Source organism: Sinocyclocheilus rhinocerous, unplaced genomic scaffold (assembly GCF_001515625.1).
Source record: "Sinocyclocheilus rhinocerous isolate Xijiao unplaced genomic scaffold, SAMN03320098_v1.1 scaffold681, whole genome shotgun sequence".
NCBI lineage: Eukaryota > Metazoa > Chordata > Actinopteri > Cypriniformes > Cyprinidae > Sinocyclocheilus > Sinocyclocheilus rhinocerous.
In genome coordinates this window covers 742,854-767,216 of record NW_015641029.1, presented here as the reverse complement: position 1 = coordinate 767,216, position 24,363 = coordinate 742,854, and the positions used below count along the sequence as shown (strand labels likewise).

The window sequence follows — 24,363 nt, the reverse complement described above, 5'->3', positions numbered from 1 at the left end:
TGGGAAATATACAAAGAAATAACCCCCCCCCCCCCCCCCCTCAACAAACGAATACATTATTATTATTATTATTTTTAGTTAACATTACTTGAATGTTTTTAAAGGAAACTAAATAATAGGCCTATTTGTAATAATGAGATTCTTGTAACAGCATTCGCATCTCACTCATAGAAAACAAGGTTTTATTTCTCAAACGGCATTAAAATGCACAGGAAATACAGTCACATAATTTAATAATAAAACAACTTTCACATCACTTTACAGATGTAATTTTCACATTAACATTTCTATGCATGACAGTCTTTCACTCATGTGAACAAGTTAAATTCCACTGTAGAAATAATGCAAATGACTTTACCTTCATTAAACGTCCTATTTGTTTTGATTTATAAATAAATTACCCATAGAGATGGTCTGTCTTCATTATTTACTTAGAAACGCATGCTTCGCCAGGGACTTCTGTGTGTGTCAGCTCTGATCCAATCAGTTTTTGGTAAACACATGGAATAGAATGTACCGTTTATGTTGTCAAATTGAATAAAAGTTTAATAGCACTGAAAATATATTAACTGTAAGTGTTAACAAGCGCTATACTTCAAAACCATATATAGGGGGCAGAAACATTTCTCTGTTTGAAAAATCACCATTGTATAGCAGCACCTTGGCATTCCATCCCTCTATTCTTCTGTGATCTGCTCATTCTCTCCTCTCCGTCATTAATTTACCCTTCTCTTTATGTTGTTTCCACATGTTTGTTGATGGCATAGTTCTGCTGATTGCAGGGCTGCCTCAGGCAGCTGGAGGGTTTTGCTGCTGTTTCATTTATAATGATGCACAAATGCACACACATACACTTTATAGTGAATAGCCATTGTCCTTTTTCTATCTAGAGCACCATCTGCAACCTAAAATCCCTAAAATCTTGCTTTAGCACAGACTTTCAGGCTGCCTTGAGAAAGAGCTTACAAGAAAGCTGAATCAGTTATTCAGTGACACTCTAATATGAGTAAAAACAGAAAACTGCTAGATTATTTTGCTTGCGTGTAAAGTGAAAGGTTTAAAAGCAATCTGCTCAGTGATGAAAGTGCAGAAAGAGAGAGTGAAGGAGAGTGGCAGAGGACAAATGCTGAGTGTTACTCATGCTGCTAAATGAATCTCACAGTTTCTAATGTACTTTCACTCCCCGCTTCTCTGCTGAAGCCTCATTTGTGATCCCTTTCTTTCTCTTTTCTTCTTTCCCCTCATTACTTCTCTTTCATCATATTCTTGCATGAGTATTCACCATTACCAGCTTCAGATGTTTCCATATATCTATGTTTGAATGCACCTGCTTCCAGTGGTGCCAGAGCGAGTTTTGAAGTGGGAGGTGGCAAAGCAATACATCTCAAGGCAATTCGTAATAATTTTATGTTTTGGCAGATTCATATTAAATTCATATGAATTCACACAATCTCATTTTTACTTTTTTTGAAATCAGAAATCGGGAACAAAATCTCTTTCAGCTGTTCCAAAGTGAAAACACTATTTTTAAGTGCTGGTAACCAGTTAACGATAAGATTTTAGCCCCCCCTGATCTAATACTCAAAAATACCACCAAAATGGAACAAAAAGGGGCAAAAACTTCCCCTGCACAATTACTCTATATCTATTACGTCTGTCATGATGAAAGTGAAATGCATGAAAAACTTTTGAAAAGCATTAAGTGCAACATTACATTTACAGTATAGCCATTTTGTTTTTCATACTACAGAAATACCCAATGTGAAGTCTCGGTTTTCTAACCCATCAAAAGCACTAAACAAATTCATAAACAGTTCTTTAGTCTGTAGCCAGAATATGACATTATTTTCCCCACAAAAGACTTTCTGTTAATCATCAATTCTAATCATTATTACAATACTCAAGAGCAATAATCAACAATAATGATTTTGTCATGACTTTGCAGCTTTACCCACTTTTAAAAAAAATAAATTTATAGGCTATTTACATTATTACATTACAATTTTTGTGTAAATACATGTACATGAGCAGAATTAAACAGTATGTAGCTTCTGTTTAACCTTTGCAGTGTAAAGATGGCTTTTAATGTTAACTTTTTGTATTGTGATTGATTCAAGTAACTGGTTAAATGTATTTGACATTAAAGGATTAGTTCGCTTCCAGAATAAAAATTTCCTGATAATTTACTCACCCCCATGTCATCCAAGATGTTCATGTCTTTCTTTCTACAGTCGAAAAGAAATTGAGATTTTTGAGGACAACATTCCAGGATTTTTCTCCATATAGTGGACTTATAAGGTTATAAAGGTCACGCGTGGTTAGTTCTTCGTCTGTATTTCGGTTCAAAAAGGTAGGGTTGGGTGAAAAACTCATCTCATTTTCTCCTCCAACTTCAAAATCATCCAACATTGTTGTTTTAGCTTTTTTTGTAAAGGGGCATTTGATTTTCTTTGCACGTTCGCTTTGTAAACACTGGATCGGTACTTCCGCCGATGTCACGCGTGACCTTTCTATCATGATTAAGTAATGCGTGAGGTCGAGCTAGTGCAAGACCAGCATTTGTGGTTCAAAAGTATTTAAAAAATTTTTTTTTTTTTTGACTAATGACCAATCGTTTTGCTAGATAAGACCCTTATTCATCGGCTGGGATTGCGTAGAGCCCTTTGAAGCTGCATTGAAACTGCAATTTGGACCTTCAACACATTGATCCCCATTGAAGTCCACTATATGGAGAAAAATCCTGGAATGTTTTCCTCAAAAGCCTTAATTACTTTTCGACTGAAGAAAGAAAGACACGAAGTTCTTGGATGACATTGGGGTGAGTAAATTATCAGGAAATTGTAATTCTTGAATGAGCTAATCCTTTAAAAAAAACCTTGCAAAGGAAAAAAAAAAATGCCCTTGGAAAACAGTTCCAGGGGGCAAATATTGCCCCTTAATGGAAAAGTTTATTTCTGACCCTGCTCTTCCCCTGTACATCATTTAGTTAATCATGAACATGCAAATTAACCCCCACCTCCACACAATCGCACCAGCTCAAACCACATGCTTCACTTTATCTCGGCTAACTGATGTAGTAAACTCTATACAATGGCAAGTGGCAATAGTTCAGCCATGTGTTTGAAACTGATTCCGAATGAAGGGAAGAGCAAATTATGCAGGGTTATCTACAAGTCAGTGTATCAGAATGGTAATGCACAACCTTAGACACGTAATGGTAATTGATATCATTAGCCTTTGGCTTGACTACATTATCAAGCATCTAATAATGTGTTGCTAATGTTACACAAACCATTTTCCCATTCGCCATCTCAGACAGCTATGATATACAAAGCCCTTTTTTCATTTCTAGTTGAATGTTGATGTCGAGTTTATAAGGGTTACTGGCTGTCAGTTGGTAATCCGATTTGATTAATGTAAATGACTTAACAAATTTTTTATTAATCTTATTTAAAACCACCAGCATACACTTAAGCAGAACAACAAAATTGCTCAGTAACTTAATACGTAAAGCAAACAAAAACAGACCTCACAGAGTTTGCCTTTCCTTTCAAGCAGTAATACAAGCGCGCACACACACACACACACACACACACACACATACACACACACACACTCAGCTCTTTGATATAGTAATTAGCATTTTGGCTATGAGTCTAATAGATTTAAAGCCGCAAGCTTTGACTAAGTGTGTGTGTGTGTGTGTGTGTGTATGTGAATATCTTTGTCTGCAGAGCTGGATTTGAATAGGAAATCCTCATTTTACCATGCTTCAGTTAACAGATCCTCAAATCCTGTCTCGTACTGTAATCTCTCTCCCACTCGATCAGTCTCTGTTTCTCTAGTCTGTCTGTTTTCTTTTCCAACTTTTTATCATGCTTCACCTGCAGCACACAAAAGTGTCTATTCAGTGATCCAGAAGACGTACAGTATGCGTGAAAAATGAGAGCATGTAAAAGCATGTGGGCACTCAGTGAGATATCATATCATAGTTTCTCTCTCTCTCGCTATCTCAGACTGGTTCTTTCCTCCGTGTCCGATTACTTTGCGGCCATGTTCACCAGTGATGTCCGAGAGGCAAAACAAGAAGAGATCAAAATGGAAGGTGTGGATCCAGATGCATTATGGGTCTTGGTACAGTATGCTTACACAGGTGTGTGTTTATCTGGAAGAATGTTTGGAATGTTTGGTTAGATATACACATGCACACATATACTAACACATTATACTACTACTATACTAATACCAAAAAGCCGAAAATTATTTTGATATTATGGCCGATATTTCTATTCTGTGCAAAAATAAGAAAGAAAAAGAAAGTGCACTAAAAATAAAATTCCATTAAAAGCTAGCAATTACATTATAATTGAAAGAATGGAAAACCAATATTAATTTTAAATATTGTAGCTAATCTTTTAAAGATTACATTTAGTGTTGATAAAATATTAATGATTTATTGTATTTAAATATAAATTTTCGGTTGAAAGATTCATTTTCATTTGAGTGCTAGATGACAACAAATGTAATTTTAATGTAACCTTGGGAAATTACCATGTGCAATTAAATATTAATTTTAAGCTGATATCTAATATGTATCTAAAGCATTCATTTAAAAGATTGGGGTCTGTAAGATTTTATGTTTTAGGAAGTCTCTTATGAACTACAGGGCTGCGTTTATTTGACAAAAATTGCAATTAAAACAGTAATATTGTGACATATATTAAAATAGAAAACAGTCATTTTAATTTGTAGTAATATTTTTAAATATAATTTATTCTTGAGATGTTAAAGCTGATTTTTCAGCAGCAATTACTTTGGTCTTCAGAGTCACATGATCCTAAAGAAATCATTGGAATATGCTGATTTGGTGCTCAATAACCATTTTTTACAATTAACATTAAAAACAGTTGTGGTGCTTAATATTTCTGTGGAAACCATAATAGATTTTCTTCAAGATTCTTTGGTATATAGACAGCTAAAAACAGCGTTTATTTGAAATAGAAATCGTTTGTACGTTTTTACTGTCAATTTTGATCAAATTAATGCATTGTTCTTGAATTAAAAAAATAATAATCTTGCTGACCCCAAACCTTAAACCGGTTCTAAATAAATACACAATCATTAACAGCAATTACACATGGAAAATCTGTCTGTCTTTCTACAGGGCGTTTGGAGTTGAGAGAAGACACAATAGAGAGTTTGTTGTCGGCTGCCTGTCTTCTGCAGCTGTCTGCTGTGGTTCAGGCCTGCTGCAGTTATCTAATGAAACAACTCCATCCCTCCAATTGTCTGGGCATTCGATCTTTTGCCGATGCTCAGGGTTGCCTGGACCTCCATAAGGTGGCACACAACTACACCATGGTGAGCAAACACACACATTCAGAATAGTTACAAACCGACTTAATTAGAACAAATGATATGCTTGCAAAGTCACAAGGAGTTTCTACTCCAGGAAAGTGAATACTAAACCTCTTTGTTTTTTATCTTCAGTGAGCACCCCTCTCTCTCTGCCTCATTTTTCTTCTTTTATCACTTTTCCTTCATTCTTCTTTTGTTTGTCCTCCTCCCAACCAAGCGCACACTGAGGGATTTATCATCCGCAGTTCACCGTGTCAAAAACTTGGAAGAGAATTAGAGGACATTATTGCATAAACTTACAGACACGCTGCTTTTTTTTGTTTGTCCTTCAGTGTGGGCGGCTACCTCAGTGAGTGTGTGTGTGTTTGTATTCATATATAGGTGTCTGTGTCCATCTGGCTGTCTGCGCCTGTGTCTGTGGGTTTATGAGTGGGTAATTGAGCCCGTTTTAACAGCCGTTGAAGCACTGGTGCTGAAAAAGTTCCCTGAACAAGGCGAGTGTGTTTAATTGGACATGCTACTGTTGCTCTTCACAAATTTTCCGCTCAGCGTTTGATGTTCCACTGCTTCTGAGGGAAACTCATTCAAGAAAATATAACCCATAATAGCCCGCCCACAGTTCACAACAGGGGGGTTGTCATGGAGACTACACTAAAAACTTGTATTCCATTTTCCATCAGTGCCTCTGTTTCCTATCTGACTTTCCTTCCCTTGTTTTTATTTCATCCCTCCCTTCCCCCTACAATGCAATGATGTCCAGTTCCATTGTAAATTTGTATTACTGCTCTCTTTCTGATATGTGTGGACACATTAGGTAGCAAATCTGCAGAGAAAGCAGGGGGAAAAAAATGCAAAATACAAATTCTAAAACGTGAATGACAGTATAATCATGCATAGTGAATATAGCAAAATAAATATTAATATCAGGGAGGAGAATACATTTCAGAAATCTGGGTCCTAAACAAAAATTACTAGTCCATGCTGTGTGAGTGTGGTACGTCTATGTTGGATAATTGTTATTGTCTCCTATTAAGTTGCTAAAATCAATTACAATTTTACAAATAGCTTGGGTTAAATGTGATATGATTATAAATGCAATATACATGTATGTATGTATGTATTTGTGTGTGTGTGTGTGTTGAGTATGTAACTTCTGTTCAAAGTTTGGGATTGGGAAGTTTTTTTTAAAGGGGTGGTTGATTGCGATTTCACTTTTTTAACGTTAGTTAGTGTGTAATGCTGCTGTTTGAGCATAAGCAATATCTGCAAAGTTACGAAGCTGAAAGTTCAATGCAAACGGAGATATCGTCCTTTAAAATTCTGGTGGTTTAATGCCTACAAAAACGGCTGGTAGGGACTACAACAAGTTACTTCCTGGGTTTGTGACGTCACAAACCCAGATAAACCCCGCCCTCGGGAAAAGGCAGCAAAGGGGGCAACAGAACAAGAATGAAATAAAAATATATAAACCAAAACAAAGTGAAACTGAAAGTACCAGCTTTAAATTGGGCTCACGTACCTCTCATTTGGCACAAATCCTAATGTTTCCATATTCGCGATGTATTTGAATGAAACTATTATTTATAATGTAGAGGCTTTGTACTTCACGCGTGTTCGTATATCGACAGAAATATCATCTTCACATGAGCAAAAATGTGCTTGGCATACAAAGTGGACCAGTTATACCACGGACTTTTTAAATTGACCAGTGTAACCTTGTTTTTGGTTGACTGTATTTTATTTTGATAATGAACAGACTGTGATGTTTGAGTTGCGAATATGTGGTGTGTGTGTGTGTGTGTGAGCGCGCAAGGCGCCGGCACGATCAAACAGCTGAAACATAAAATAGGCTACATCATTTTTGGTCATACCGATAAGAGTGAGACATACTCTTTTCTGCACAAAGTGTTTACTTTTATTTTTGCACACTCAAAATAACAACAGAACATTTGTGATTTTGCAAAATAAAGCAAGGATACGCGTTTAATTAAAACTGTTACTTATTTAAGTCAGATATGTTTTGCATATTTATATACTATGATTGAATTTTATTTTTATGAAAAAAAGTGAAAAATAATGCGTTTTTAAAAAAACGAAGCATTATCACATGTTAGACTGCACCCCATAAACACAATCAAGCATAGAAAAAACCTAACCCTTTAATGTTTTTGAAATTTTGAAAGGAGTATTTTCTCTGTTTTAATTTGTTTTAAAATGCAATTATTTCCTGTGATGCAAAGCTGAATTTTCAGAAACCATTACTCCAGTCTTCAGTGTCACATGCTTCTTCAGAAATCATTCTAATATGCTGATTTATTGTTATAAATGTTGAAAACAGTTGTGGTGCTTAATATTTTTGTGAAAACCATGGTATTATTTTTCAATAAATATTTGTTTTTATAAAATACTGTTATAAATGTCAGCAGTAAAATAATATAAAATATAAAATAATATAAATGTCAGCATCTTTGCTGAATAAAATATTAATATCTTTTACAAAAAAAAAAAACTTTTGAACTATAGGATGTTTGTGTATTTAATATAGAAATTGTTACTTACTTAGTTATATTTAATCATAAGTACTACACATTATGTAGCCTGTATCATGCCGTTATAATATGCTGTTGTTCCACAGTGTTGTTCAACAATGTCCAGTATTATGATAATTGTGTTATTGTACAAGGTTGCACTGCCATAAACTGTGTCGCTGTGGCTAAACATCTACAAGCCCAAACCTGATCTAAACATAACATGCCACTGATCCACCCCTTATATCTGTATGTTCATTTCTTTACTTGGTAGATACCGTCTGTCACATCGACTTAGAGGAGTGCACACTCACTGTGTTTTGTATGTTGCTATGCTGAAAGACCATTAGTCACACAGACACATACTCTGATGGTCTATGCTTTGACAACCACATCCTCAAATCCATCAACCAATCCAGATAATCTCTCTCTCTCTCTCCGTAGGAGCACTTCATGGAGGTCATGAGGCATCAGGAGTTTCTGCTCTTGTCTGCATGTGAGGTGGAGAAGCTTTTAGCTTCTGATGACATGAACGTTCCAGAAGAGGAATCCGTGGTAACAGCCCTGCTTAGCTGGGTCCGCCATGATGCTTCCTCTCGTCAATCACAGCTTCCTGCTCTTCTCGCTCACATCCGCCTACCCCTGCTTAAACCACAGGTCAGTCAACCATACATCCATCTGTCCATCAGTCAACCTGTCTTTTATTCTGCTGTGCTGTTACTTGTTCAGACAGTTTGATCAGTATACTGTAAATCCACATCAGAAAATCATTAATCTGCATTAATTCATGTATCAGCTAATCAGTTAATTGAAAGATCTGTCAGTAAATCAGTCAGTCACAGTAATTAATGCTCCTGTGCTTCTTGAAGTTTTGCAGTAGAATGCTAAACAGTCTCATATTTTATATATTCGGCTCATATTTGTAACATCCCCAGGAACTTTTTCTTTATATACAGCTGTATTTGTCGGTGTGATCCAGTTAATATCAAGTTTTGAAGAGCATAAGAACCATATTTTCTTTTTGGAAATTGGCTATCATTGAAAAACTGGACTTATGACTCATGTTAAGCTTTGTAAATGCAAACACAAAGTGTGGGGTCATAAATAAATAAATAAAAGAAATTAAAACTTTTATTTAGCAAGGATGCATTAAATTGATCAAACATGACAGTAAAGACAACTATAATGTTACAGAAGATTTAAATATATGCTGTTCTTTTGAACTTTCTATTCATGAAAGAATAAATTTCCACTAAATGAGCATATTAGAATGATTTCTGAAGGATTATGTGACACTAAAGACTGGAGTAATGGCTGCTGAAAAATCAGCTTTGCCATCACAGGAATAAATAACATTTTAAAATATAAAACAGCTATTTTAAATTGTAATAACATTTCACAATTTTTACTGTTTATTTCTGATCAAATAAATGCAGCTTTGTTGAGCGCAAGATACTTTTTTCAAAACTATGAAAAATCTTACTGATCCAAAACTTTTCAACAGTAGTGTGTGCTAATACAGATGTGAATGGATAACTAGCATCACATGCATAGAGTTGCATTATGTGTCATTTACATGATTTTGGCATTTCAGTCAAATTTTGGGGATCGTTAGGGCAAAATTCACCGTCTTTGACCTGAAGGAAAAAACTGACTGTGCAATAAGCCACATTACTCTTAAAGGGATAGTTCACTTAAAAATAAATATTCTGTCATTCTGTCACCCTCAAGTTGTTCCAGACATTATGAGTTTCTTTCTTTTGCTGAATGAAAAATAAGATATTTTGAAGAATGTGGGTAACCAAACATTTTTTGGTCCTATCTCTTTAATTTCCATTATGGAATCAAACATGTAATTTATGAATTGCATTCTGACACATTTTGTGTGTTAATGCATAAAAATGAGCTTGTGTTGCTAGAAGCATTTGCCTTTGTGCTCGCGTAGAGCATTTGGCCCTTATAGTATCTGTGGTCTTTATGTGTGTGTGAAGGTCAGTGCTGTTCTGCTGGGCTGTGAGGCTGTGTACTCAATGATGGGATGCATTTGGAGCCTGGAGAGTATGATAAGGATGTTGTTGTTGTGTCTCTTTCCCTTATCACATTCTTCCCTTCTCACACACGTACACGCACTCCACTGAAAAGTTGTTCTTTTTTTTCTACGTGTTAAAAATACATAAAATACGTAAATAAATGTTTGTCTGTTTTAAACAGGTTCGTTATTGCATTGCATTGATCATTTCCTTTCACTGTAAAAACAAAATCAGTTAATTTATGATAAAAAACAGCAGTTGTGGTTGTCATAAAAGAATATGGTACAACATTTTGCGTTTAATTTCATTAACTGCAATAATGTTAATATACCTAAGTAAATACTACTATACAGAAAGTGTATGGTGTCATCACCATGGTAAAACACATGACACTAAAATAATGCAATAAAAATTAACTTACCAACATAAAATGTAACAAACATTCCTAATGATAATTTCCACTGATAATTCTAGGAATGTATTTTTTTTACTTACAAAATCTGTACATTTAAAATAATTTTACTCTAAAAATTATGTCCCAGTAGACCTATTACAGTTTTTCATTGTAATAGAGTAAAGGAAATTACCATTAAGCGATTAACAGGCTTTTACTTAAGAATTTTTGCAGTCTTTTACTGTTCAAATTATGATATTTTTTCACAGTGTTGATATTGTAATTATGATTATTATTCACTATGATTTATAGAATTGAAATATTTTTTGCATTTGTGTTATTGTGTATGGAGCAGTTGCAAATATTTTATGTAGGCTACATATCCAAAAGAAGCTGAGAACTGTGTTCCTGAATTACTTTATTGGCTTTTATATAGGCCTATTGATGTAACCTAATGACTAAACAGTCAACAAAAACAGAATTTAAAACAATGTTATTCACATTTTTAATTATTATACACAAACAATACTAGAGCACACTTGTATAATTAACAAAGCTTGTTAAACTGCAGAACAAATCTTATTTACACTGATTATAATGGGAGTGTTGTAGTTTTTTTCAAATTGCTTACTTGCAGTGTAGTGTATATTGTACTGTGTACATTGTAACATTGGCCTAACTATAGAAATTCCAAAAATTCAGCCAGTGTTTTGGTTGTAAAATTTGTTTCGCATGTCAGGTTTGATGTCTCTTTCACCATTCATTTTTGTGTGCCACGACGATCAGAAGTAAAACATAAAACACACATCTGTGGATTAGACCTCTTAAATCTTGCTCATTACGACTGGTTGTCATTAGAAAACACACATTTTGATGCAACGGGAGCAGACTTGTTAATATCTGCAGATGTCATTGTAATCTTGGTTATTTATACGATTGTGCAGCCCTACTGCAGTGTTTGATATTATTGTCATGCACTGTAGTCTGTAGGTGCAGGACATGATATTCACATTGATATGCAGTTTAATTGAGCTTCTTTCCCATCGGAGCTCAAAGCTTTGCCCTTTTTTTCCATTTTAAATGCATGATGGATTCCACTGAACTCCCTCTCCTCGCTTTTTCTCTCTTTCTACCGTTCCATCTTCCTCTTCCCCCCTTTTTCTAAGGTGAAAAAAAGAAATATTTCAATAATTCCAGGCGAGCGTTCTCCCACTCGTGGCTGGCTGAGCAGAGTTTGTTCAGTTCCATCTAAATGTAAATCGCAGGTTGTTCTGTGCTTTCCAGTGAAGCAAAAACCTATAAGCCATCGTCCAGCCATCCTAACTCCAAAGCATTCATTTCACTTCACCACGTTTCCTCAGTATTCATCATGTTCAGGGGAGATGATCGATTTTGGTTCATGAGAGATGCACTTGTTCACTCTATGTGACGTGGGCACTTTTATGAAAGAGGTGGAAATGATTAGCTTTTGTTTTTAGTACAAAGAGGAGAAGGAGAAAGGGAGGAGTGGAGATAAAGAAGTATGGGGTTGATGGATGGGGAGTGGGAGGGAGGTGAAAGCAGAGACTGAGGAGGTGGAGGTGGTGTTGTATGGGTGGAATATTCAAGCTCTAACTAGAAAACTGTTTTCGGAGCGCAGTGATGGATGTGATTATGGATTCAGTGAGATGGTACTTGATGATGGTTTGCACACACGGATATACAGTACATACAGATTCATATCTCAAGCATGGCTGTATAAAACAAATACTGATGAAACTATATCGTTTCATTTCAGGATGTGCTGAATGTGTTGTGTGGCTATTTGCATGCATTTGCACTTGCAAGGTGGTTTGTAGTGTTATTTTAGTATTATTTATGTACTATTGTAGTGTTTATTAAGGTTTTGAATTAGCTCTTATTTTTATATTTTTAGTTTTCATTTTAATTTCAGTTTTAGTAATTTTGTCATTTTTTGTCATTACATTTTGAAAATTTCTGTATGCCTTTATTTTTTATTTTATTTTTTTTACAGTATATGCCTTTATTTTCTATTTTTGTTTTAATATTTTAGTACTTCAGCTTAAACTTATTTCAGTAAATTGCCTTAGCAACAATTCTCATTTTCATTTTTATGTTTCAATTTTATATTTAATATTTATATTTTATTTTATTTCAGCTAAACAATTTTTCATAGTATATCTCTTTGGTTTTGAGACTTTAGTCTTTGCAACTTCAGGGATCTTATCTATGCACAATCAGCTTGTAACACTCCAAAGAGAAAGGAAAACTTGAAATCGCATCATATGACCCCTTTAAGTTAACAATAACAACACTAGTATGTACAGGGTTCATTGTAATGCTCACTAAATGTAAGTAAAAAAATGTAAGTGAGTAATTTACATTTAACATACGCAGGCCGCCTGTTGAGTACCCTGGGGTTAGACAATAATTTTCACAGTTCCACTTAAAGGGTTCATTTATGTTCCAAACCCATATGACTTTCTTTAGAAAAATACTCTTTTTATTTTTTGGTGAACTGTTCCTTTAAATCCGGGGTACTCAACAGGCGGCCCAACTGCATTAATTTTGTATCCCGCGTCATGCTGAAGATTAATGTATTTTTATTATAATTTGTACTCAAAAGTAGTGCAGATATTAGGCAGTGTTTGCATCATTTAAATGCAGTTGATACTCCTAACATTTTGCATTGTGCAAATGGCAGATGGTCCTCTTAGTAGAATGAAAAACAACCTTCGATTCAAATTGTGAATAGGTAAAAGCAAGCAAAAAGCGCTCTCTTTACAATGAATGGAGCTGTCATCACGTCAGTGAGTTATAAATATACTTTATTACTATGAAAATACAAGAGATGGCTTGAAGAACACAGATAAACTATATATTGTCCCGTCGTGTGTTTACTGTCTTCATGCTTGATCAGTTAAAGCATTTCTATCTTCTTTTTATTCAGCTACAGCAATATCTGGATGCCTTTGTCCATATTAGGGATTTCCTAGAACATCAGGAGTTCTATTACTACTGTGATGCATATGTGGGGTTTCTGCACGAGTATGAATGAAACAGACATTACATATGTTTAGCGCTCAGAAATGTGCACTCTTTTTCCTATTTTGAGCATAAAAATAATACTTGTCTCTAAAGAAATTTGTGAACTATATGAAACAGAATATGTTTTGAGTTTGAACATTCTGAGTTTGTTTAATACTGAATGTATTTGAATGTATGAATGTATTTTATTTTGCATTAATATAACAAAACAATAAATAATCCACTTTTTTTGTTTTAGATTTTTGAATTTTTTATTTCATGTTCAGTATCATTTTAAATAGGCCATGGACAAGCAAGACTGCATTTCTAAATTAGTAATGTTATGTGGTTTAAATGTGGCCCCCTTGGCCTCTGAACTTGAGTACCCCTGGTCTAACCTTTGCATTATTGAAATAAAAACTTACAAACCGTCAACTTTAATCGTCTTCTAAGGATTTTTTCACCAGAAATTTATGTGGAAATTTATGTGGTGTGTGGAATTTCCATAATGACTAATGCGATCTACCAAGAACAGCGCAAATTAGCCCAAGTAGCGCACAAATACCAGTAAATTGAGTACCACAAACCTTAGTAAATCACGTTGTGTGATTAATTTAAATACTCACATACATTTTAAATCTAAAAGGGACACTCCTACAAATGCATATGCAATAAGATGAGCCACACAAAAAAATTGTCCCCATGCCTTTTCATCGCTAATTTTTTCACTGCTCGTCTTTGGTAAATCCTGACAGTAGTTTTTTAATGACAGAAGAGGGTTGAAGGTGGCACAAGCTTTTAGTAAATCTGGCCCTACAGTACATCGAGTTTCTGTAAAGCTGCCTTGAAATCATGTGTAATGTGAAAAGCGCTACATTTTTACTTGCCATTGGCAGGTGTGGCAAGAAACAAATTTTGGACTGTGGGTATGTCTGTGTGTGATCATACCGAGTGTCTCTATGGAGATATAGCACTGCAGCAGAATACATTAGGCTGTTATTACTGTGGCTATCCAAGACACCCCTCTAATTAAAACGTACTCAATTTACTAGCCAGCTGAGAGAAGATATAAACAAGGCAAATGAGAGGATGAATGTAACGAACGAAGACTCATTAACAGGGCCACAAGAGGTGTCATTTGAAGAGGATTACGGGAAAAAGAGAGACACGAGAGAAAGAAGAATTAAGAATGTCCCGTGTGATGTTTATGTATGAGGTGGTAATGATTTAGAGTTTCATCGAAGTTGTAGCAGGAAACAGGTTGTGTGTGTGAGTGTGTGGCTGTTTTAGCTTCTTAAAGGCTTGTTTGCTCAGGAGTAGTAACCTATATAAGAGTCTCTGCATTCTGTTAGAGGCCCAGAGGGACACTAGCTCTGTCTCTGTCTGGGATTCCCTCCTTTAAAAAAGGAATGTAGGTAGGACCTTTTGTCAGAAGTTTCATCAGAAGCTTGTTTCCTCTCTTCATTGTGTCCCCTGAGTCCTCTCAAGGTCTGAGGAGCTGGGAAGGATTCACTACTGTCAGGTTATCAAAGTGTGTATTAAGTGGATGAGGTTTGGAACCCAGTTTATTATGTAGCTCTTTGCGGCTGTGGCATTAAATATTTCCTGTCAGAAAATGTGCTGTTATTGGAAATCTGAAAAATGTGATATTTTATTACAAATATGTTTTCAGGTTGTGTGTGCCATAAGTAAGCTCAAAAGAATTTACATTTTCTTTTGAGTTTTTTCCCCCCTCAAATTAGAATTTTTTGAGAAGTCGGAAGGTCAGTGACTAATCAGGAATTGTGTGGCATGTGCTTATTTATTTATCATGGTTTTCACAAAAATATCAAGCAGCACAACTGTTTTAAACATTGATAATAAGAAATGCTTCTTGAGTGCCAAATCAGCATATTAAGATGATTTCTGAAGGATCATGTGATACTGTAGGCTGGAGTAATGTCTACTGAAAATTCAGCTTTGCCACAGGGATAATTGCATTTTAAGTCATTGTAGATTGTAATAATATTTCAAAGTGTTATTGTTTTTATTGTATTTTTGGTCAAATAAAGGAGCCTCTTTAAAAAAAAAACGTATCAATAGCAAATTTTTGATTGTTAGTAGGGGTTAACGATATGTGTTTTTCAGGGCCAATACCGATTATTACAGATCAAGTAGACCGATAACAGGTATTTTAAACCGATGTACTGTATGTCTGATGTAAAAGTGAAAATTATTGTAAAAATTAAGATTAACAAGGGCTCTGACAAAAACTTTCTTTTAAATTCTTTTAAATAAATTAATCAGCAAATCGGTTTTGAAAATGATTAGGTCAACCCCTAATCGTTAGTGTATATTAGTAGAACGGTTATTTGAAACCATACTTTTTCACCCATCATTTTTTTTGTAAATCAACATAAAATACATCCATTTATCAAAATGTATAATTTATTTAAGGATGAAGACTTTCCATTTTCCATTTTTATAAAGTATATTTTACCCCTCTTTTTAGTCTTTTCTTTGCATGTAGGAGCTTATGAAAATTTTAATGCAAATTTTCCCCAACTCGAAGTTCCTGAACTTCAGTTTTTAGGTCATACCACAGATGTTCAAATGAATTTAAGCCTGTTTTTTCATAGTTTTTGCTGTGTGCTTTGGACCATTGTCCTGCTGGAAAATTAGTATCCGCCATAAACTTTGGCTGAAACATGTGTTCCTCAATAATGTTATCTACTTAGCTCTTTTCATGTTGTTCTTGATGCCAAACTTGTCAGTTCCCCCTGCTGAAAGCAACACTAGAGTATGATGTTGCCACCACCACCATGCTTGCTGGCTGGTCATGGTGTTAGCTGTGTAGAGCTTTATTTGGTTTGTGCCAAACAGACCTCAAATGAAACCTTATTAGACTGAAATTTCTTCCAGAATATTTTTGTTTTGTCACGTGGATTCTGACAATATCCAGCACTGATGCAATGGCAGTTTTCGAGTTTTCTTCTTGCCACTCCCTTGCAGATGCCAAATCTATGATGAGATTGTTAATGACTTGACTGTTTTGTTCATTTCAGACAAATAATTCTGCAACCTGTCAGTGTTGTGGCTAGAGTCTAAGTCACCTCTCTTACAAATACCCTTCCTGTCTGAAAGGTTTAAAGTTTTTAGCTAATCTTAAAGCTAATCTTCTTCAGTATGAATCAACATCTTGAAGTTGGCAAGCAGCTCCTTGGTCTTTATGACACCATGACTGATGTGATTTCATTTTTTAAAGAAGCAGTTGAACAGCAGTGGGTTTAAGGTAAACACGAAGGTGCCCTGAAGTGAGCGGAAGTATATTCTATAACAGTTTATCCTGCTGAGATAAAAAATAAGTAAACCAAGTTTTAAAAAGTACATTTTGCAACAATTGAATGGTTATGCTGCAGTGAGTTTGGGGCATGAGTTTGTTTTGCCCAACCAATGGCAGTTAGGGAAAGTGTTTGGGCAGTTTTTTGGGAAGTCATTAATTTCACAGTTTCATTTAGTAGTTCAACCAGTCAATAAAATCAGTAATCATTGATAATGAAAATAATCCATAACAATTTCATTGCTGATTAATTGAGTCTGCACATTGTGTACAGAAAACTTTTATTCTACATGCAATACAAGTACAAAAAAAAATTGTAAGCAACCAGGCTAACAGGGAAATTGCTTTGAGAAGATATTCCCTCCTCTAAATATATTGATTTCATAATGTGTAGTTTTTGGCGCTATTGGCTCATACAGTTATTGTCTGTTCTTAATGCAGTTTTTAGCTGATATGGAGGCAAATCCATTGCTAAGGGACAGTGTGGAGTGTCAGCGGCTGGTGATGGAGGCCATGAAGTATCATTTGTTGCCAGAGAGAAGGCCGCTTCTCCAGAGCCCGAGGACACGTCCACGCAAGGCCACTGTTGGGGCACTTTTCGCCGTGGGTGGCATGGATGCCACAAAAGGTATTCCTTTCATATCCTTTTTTGTTGTTTTTACAGTTCTATATTCCGTAGCTTTTGTGTTTTAAAAGTATGTGGGTTGATAACAAGGTAGCCCCCCATTTCTCCCTTGTTCATTCTCTTTGTCTTTATCCATTAGTGCAATGGAATGCCCGAGACATAACCATTTTCACTGGATAACCTTGAGTCTTTTGAATTAATGGTGCTTTAAACATTAAGCATTTTACACGTGAGTAGGTCAAAAATGAGACAAAAGTTTGTATTTAAATGAGTGTTGTGTCCTCAGTATGGTGAAAGGTCTGATCTGTTAAGTACTTGCAGATGTGCTCTTTCAATAGGAAGGCCTGAATTATGCATTACTGTATGCTCAATGAGGCTGAAGGTGAATGGTATTAACTGAATAAGGTATTCCTTTCATATCCTTTTTTGTTGTTTTTACAGTTCTATATTCCTTAGCTTTTGTGTTTTAAAAGTATGTGGGTTGATAACAAGGTAGCCCCCCATTTCTCCCTTGTTCATTCTCTTTGTCTTTATCCATTAGTGCAATGGAATGCCCGAGACATAACCATTTTCACTGGATAACCTTGAGTCTTTTGAATTAATGGTGCTTTAAACATTAAGCATTTTACACGTGAGTAGGTCAAAAATGAGACAAAAGTTTGTATTTAAATGAGTGTTGTGTCCTCAGTATGGTGAAAGGTCTGATCTGTTAAGTACTTGCAGATGTGCTCTTTCAATAGGAAGGCCTGAATTATGCATTACTGTATGCTCAATGAGGCTGAAGGTGAATGGTATTAACTGAAATCAGAGCTGTGTTGTGTTAATGGTAAATCATATAGGTGATTCATATGATTCATAGTTTGTATTGACTGGTGTATAGAGAGCCATAGTGACAGCCCAATTTGTTCCATTCCTGTTCTTCATTGGGACTTTATAATAGGCCTATTTCTCAAAGAGTTCCAAGGCATGAACCAAACCACCAAGCTCTGAGATGAATCGCAGCATTACAGACTTGAATTAGAAGTAAAAAGTATTTAAAAATCAGAGAAAGACTATATGAAGTCCATTGGAACTTTGCAAACCATGAAACGGCAAAGTAATTTAATTAAAAAAAAAAAAAAATCAAATAGCTATATCCCAAAAATGGTGTTTAAAATTGTAGCGAGACTGATTTTTATTATAAAATTTCTAATGCGGAATTTGTGTGATTTCACTGCTAGCCTTTTTGTTGTGGTTATCATTTCTATGGTATTGACAACTTGATGCATTCTTTATGGGGAAAGTGAATTGGATTTTTACTTCTGCCACTGAACGTTGGACTGGTCTGTAAAGGGGCAGAACCAGATTTACAAGGTTTTTTGAAGAAGTTCTGTAGCTTCCCTACTGATCTCTACTATAGCTTCCTTAATCTTACTCATTCTTACTAATCTTGCTCAGCAATTACAGTCAATTTTTGAGAAGGCAAAACTAGCTGAATTGCTAGAAAAGAAGCATGGAGACTTCTGCGTCCACAGTTTGGCCCATAGGGCTTTATACTTCCTGTTGTTTGTTTCTTATCTTAACCTATTAACACACAGATGATATTTCTCTTAAAAACAGGGTCGACTTTTTAATGTGTCTCTCTTTTGTGCTTCATCTGTACCCAGAATGCCTAAACCGCCTTGAAATGAGAAAAATTTATCTTTATATTAAGACTTGTTAATTTTTTTAGTGAATGTGTTTTGTTTATAAATATATTTTAATCTTTGCAGATTTTTACTTTTTATTTTTAAGCATAAACCTTGCAATGTATTTTGTATTTAATTTATAGAATTATTGCATGCATGTACAGCTGTAATAGTGTGGCGTACAGATGAACCTCAATTATGCATAGGTGTTTTTTAAACTGATTGTAATTGTTTTTAAAGGGGCCACTAGTATTGAGCAGTACTGTTTACGGAGGGACACATGGCGGCAGGTGGCTGTCATGAGTGGAAGAAGGCTGCAGTTCGGCGTAGCGGTTCTTGACGACCGCCTGTATGTGGTTGGGGGAAGAGATGGCCTCAAAACTCTCAACACAGTGGAGTGTTACAACCCCCGCAGCAAGAGCTGGAGCGTCATGCCCCCCATGTCCACGCACAGACACGGCCTGGGTGAGGAATGACATTATAACATTTTCATTTAGTATTCTCATTGAACTTTTCATAATAATTCTCATTAATTGCTTCACACAATATCTAGAGCTCTATGAAATCATTTTTTTTTCTTTTTTTTCTCCAAATTTTGTGTTTTCTGTTTTAATTTTCCTGGATTCTGTGTTTTATGATTTTATACAAATTTGTTATCAAAAAACAATGTGTTAGACAAACATTGTGATTGTGTGATATTCCTTTAAAAACGAATGTTTTATTAAACGTTATTATTGTTATTATTTTGAGAATTACATTCTGCTGTACAATATTAATATATTTCTGTCATAATTTCTTCAAGTAAAACCAAACTCTTATTTTGACAAGTTGTAGTGAAGACTTTTGGTTTGTGTATATTTGATAAAACTTTTATTCATTCACACAAAACGCACAGAACATGCTTTTTGTGGTTTTATTTTAAAGGGGTCATATGATGCGATTTCAAGTTTTCCTTTCTCTTTGGAGTGTTACAAGCTGATTGTGCATAGATAAGATCCCTGAAGTTGCAAAGACTAAAGTCTCAAAACCAAAGAGATATTCTTTATCAAAGTTAAGACTCTGCCACGCCCCCCTAAAACGGCTCGTTCTAACACACCCCCACATATCTACCTCACTATGTGGAAATATTAGCATAAAGCCGCCCAAATGTTCAGCAAAGAAAGAAGGCGTGGTTTCAGTAACAGCAGTTAGTGTTGAAGCAGCCATGTCAGAGAGACACTGTGTGTTTCTAGGCGAAAGCAAAAGCACTATATTTGGCCTTCCGAAAGTAGATGCATTAAGATTACTTACAACAGAACAGCAATGCATTTTATGGACGACCGTTTCGTGAACCTAGGAGAGGAGGCAATTCTGACTTTGCTATGACAATCTGGCACTTCTGAATCAGCTACTGTTTTGTTATTAGTTTAAGTATTTGCTATTGACTGTTCAAATGCGGAGTTTTGCGCATCGTGCGTGCGTGCGCGTGACAGAGTGAGAGAGAGATCACAGTGGAGGCAGCTGTCTTAACCGTGGCTTGTGTACTGCAAACACATACCAGCTTCATCACTGTGTCTGTCACGCGACTCTGTTCCCCTTTCGGGCTCTGTCTTTACATTTATTTTGAAAGATGAAGCTCGCGATTATGGTAAGGGGCGTTACATTTCCGACGAGTGCTTGCGGTGTTCGGCCAATCACAATGCACTGGGTCAGCTGGCCAATCAGAGCAGACTGCGCTTGTCGGAAGGAGGGACTTTGTAGAAAACAAAGCGTTTGAGAGAGGCGGGGCATAGAGGACCTACAATAATGTACAGTATTTGAAAAATAATGTGTTTTTTGAACATTAAAGCATGTCAACATATTCTGTTACACCAAATACACCAAATAATGATCTTTAAAAAAGCATCATATGACCCCTTTAATAGACGCTCTATTTATTGATTTAATGACATTCCATGTTACACTGTATATTCTATGTTTATGACTGGATTCTGTGCTAAAAGTTTACACATCACAAAAAGCATAAAGCCTCACATGATTTTTTCAAGCATATTAGACTTGTAGAATCTTTAAAAGGCATATGAGGGCTTATGTGTGATCTCTGATCATTTGTGTGTATGTTTGTAGGCGTTGCAGTGTTAGAAGGCCCCATGTATGCAGTGGGAGGTCATGATGGTTGGAGTTATCTCAGCACGGTGGAGCGCTGGGACCCTCAAGCTCGCCAGTGGAGCTTTGTTGCATCCATGGCAACACCTCGAAGCACTGTAGGAGTTGCAGTGTTAAACAGCAAGTAAGCATTGACAGCATAAATCTGTGCTTCTAACTGAACAGACTCCATATCTGCCATTAAAAGGCTGTTTGTCTGTTTAATCTATAATGTTCTGCTTTTTCTGTTTCTTTTTTTAAGGGTGTATGCTGTGGGTGGTCGTGATGGAAGTTCATGTCTGAAATCAGTGGAGTGTTTCGATCCTCACACCAACAAATGGAGCAGCTGTGCTCCCATGTCTAAACGCAGAGGCGGTGTTGGTGTAGCGACGTGGAATGGTTTTCTGTATGCTATCGGTGGCCATGATGCCCCAGCTTCAAGCTTAGCATCTCGACTGTCAGACTGCGTCGAAAGGTAAGAGGACCAAAATCAAAAGGTCAGGAACAGGGTCAACATTCAAGGGCACAAGCCTTATTGTTGTCAACAAAAGAGGAGCTTTAAAAGGCTTCCTGTAGTTTTTTGCCAAAATAAAAGCTTGATGTTTTAAAAATTAATAAATTAAGACAGATATTATAGGCCATAAATAATAATATTGCAATTTTACACTTTTACAGTAATTTTCTTTTCTCTTATTATATTATTTTTGGTTACACTTTATTTCAAGGTGTCCTTGTTACAGTGTAATTATATATTTAAGTAATATTAATTAACTACATGTACTTACTATATGGTTAGTGTTAGGATTAGGGTTTGGCTTAGGGTTACTTGCATGTAATTATGCATCATTTATTGTTATTATAATGGTATGTACTTGTAACATGTGTAGCAAGGACACCTTAAAATAAAGTATTTTTTTTATTTATAGTAATAGTAGAATTTTTTTCTTTTTTTTCCATTTCATTTTCCATTTTTAAAAATGTTTTCTTGTAGTATTAAAAATCAATAAGCCTATTTATTTGTCAGTTCTATTCTATGCAATTAAATGTTTAGTCACAGACTTGAGACCTATTTTTGGGTCACAACCCACCAGCTCAGAAACTCTGAGAAACCTCAATATTTATGATTTAGCAGACTGTTTTTTTTTTTTTTCCAAAGAAAGACAAGAATGTTCTCAGGTTGTGTAAATGGGAAATGCCAGTATATGTCGTTAAATATAGTCATATGCTATGGTTAGGCCTGAAAGCCCAAGGAGAACATCAAGAAGACAATACAGAAATTCCAGAACAAATGTGTTTACATCAAAGTGCTACAGATGAGTTCCTAAAGAGAAACTGACTCAATGAGTGCTGTAAAAACTTGTAGTGCAGGTTAGTGAAGGGTATGAGGTTTTTCCCCTAATTGTTTCACAGCCGAGAGTAAGTCAGAGGATGTACACTCTGATAGTTTTCTGACATTCAGTGCCATATGTTCTCTGTAGATTTCTTCTTTTTTGTCTGTCATTTAGTGAGCATGTGTCATAAAACCACCCATTTTGGCACAGCTTCATTCTCACCACTGATCAAAGGACATGCAAATCTTTAAAAACACACACACAAAAAACAACAACACAAACGTTAAAGTTGCAGCTTTGCAGGAAGGTGGAGTAAATGTGGATTTATTTATATATATTATTTATTATATGTTGAATTTATGTTTTTAAAAAAGGCACTACAGAGCGTGACTTCGGGAATCTCACATGCTCATGACTGCCACTTAATACATGAAGTATGTTTTATTGTATATACTTATATACTGTATAAGTATGTTTATTCTATAGAGCAGAATGAGCCAGATTTCCATCAGACTAGTATTTGACACATTGTAGTAATTGATCATGTTGTTTAAGTTGCACTTCTGAAATGTGCCAGCATTTTATGTGTTTGAGTCTATTGATTTGGGCAGCAGCAACTTCATGATGAGTGAAGCTCGTATGGGAAGTGCCAATTATTCCTTCATTGCACCATCTGAGCACCACATGACACTGGAGCTTGTTTTAATGAAAAATTTTGAGATTCCATTTGAACAGAAGCATAGGTAAAATCCCACTTGTGTTTTATGCATGACATTGTGAAGAAAGACTTTTTATCTTAGTGAGTTTCTAAATAAATGAAGAGATAAAAGCTTTTCTCTGAGAGAAGGAACACTGTGCTCCACAACATTTAGATTTTATGAGCTGCTTCATGTTGTAAGTACATTTAGCTAACGTCAGCCAACGGGGATCGTTTTTCTGGGTGGTTAGTAGGCCTCTGAGTGTGATTTCCACTTGGTCATGTTTTGAAATGTATTCGGATTTTAGTGTGACTGACTCATGCTCATCATCTTCTCTCATCTGTCTGTCTCTTGGATCTTTGTTTAAAAGAGCTATCTGTCTGCTGAACATTTCCTGCACCTAGACTGCTCTCAGTCTCTGCCAGTCAACGTTTGCTTGGCAGGTCCTTCACTTCTGACAGAACAGAGGCACAGATGCACATTTCCTACCTGTATATTTTATGTGTGTTTCGCTGCACAGTTTTGCTCATTACAGATTTTGTAATGTTTTTGAAACCTTTTATGCTCACCAAGACTGTATTTCTTTGATTAAAAATACAGTAAGAATGGAATTATTGTGAAATATTATTACATATTATTATTAAATATTATTTATTAATTTAAAATGCTTTTCTATTTTTATACATTTTAAAATTTAGTTTATTACTGTAATGGCAAAGCTGCATTTTCAGCATCCATTACTCAAGTCCAACATACTTTGGACTGGAAAGAAGATAATTTTTTGAAATATAAATATTTTGTAACATTATTAAGCTTTTTAATGTCACTTTTGATCAGTTTAATGCATCATTGCTGAATAAAAAAAAAAATCTTTAACCAAACTTTTGAATGGAAATGTTGTATGACCAATGTTTGTCAACCCACCCTATACTATATATTGTAGGGGTGTTTATTTAACTATGGGCATTGTGGACCTTTACAAAAAAAAAAAAATTATTGTATTGTGTTTAATATAGAATTATGTGGTGGAAATAATATTGGTAGAAAGTACATTTATAGAATAAAACATTTTTTTTTGCTGTGGCTAATTTCAAAACTAGCATTTTATGTATCCAAAATACGAATAATTAAAGGGTTAGTTCACTAAAAAAATGAAAATTAGCCTGTGATTTACTCACCCTCGAGGCATCCTAGGTGTATATGACTTTCTTCTTTCAGACGAATCCAATTGGAGATATATTAAAAATTGTCCTGGCGATTCC

The 24,363-nt window shown here is 35.4% G+C and overlaps 1 protein-coding gene across 1 annotated transcript in view; it reads left to right on the top strand.

Annotated features, from left to right (window-relative positions):
- Positions 1-24,363, top strand: part of LOC107754136 (kelch-like protein 5) — a 46,622-nt gene that overhangs the window by 15,936 nt on the left and 6,323 nt on the right. The window contains exons 3-9 of the mRNA XM_016570457.1: positions 4,017-4,153; positions 5,165-5,361; positions 8,331-8,543; positions 17,098-17,284; positions 19,189-19,413; positions 21,055-21,217; positions 21,335-21,547. Coding sequence (XP_016425943.1) covers positions 4,017-4,153; positions 5,165-5,361; positions 8,331-8,543; positions 17,098-17,284; positions 19,189-19,413; positions 21,055-21,217; positions 21,335-21,547 — 1,335 coding nt within the window. The remainder of the gene's footprint in view (positions 1-4,016; positions 4,154-5,164; positions 5,362-8,330; positions 8,544-17,097; positions 17,285-19,188; positions 19,414-21,054; positions 21,218-21,334; positions 21,548-24,363) is intronic.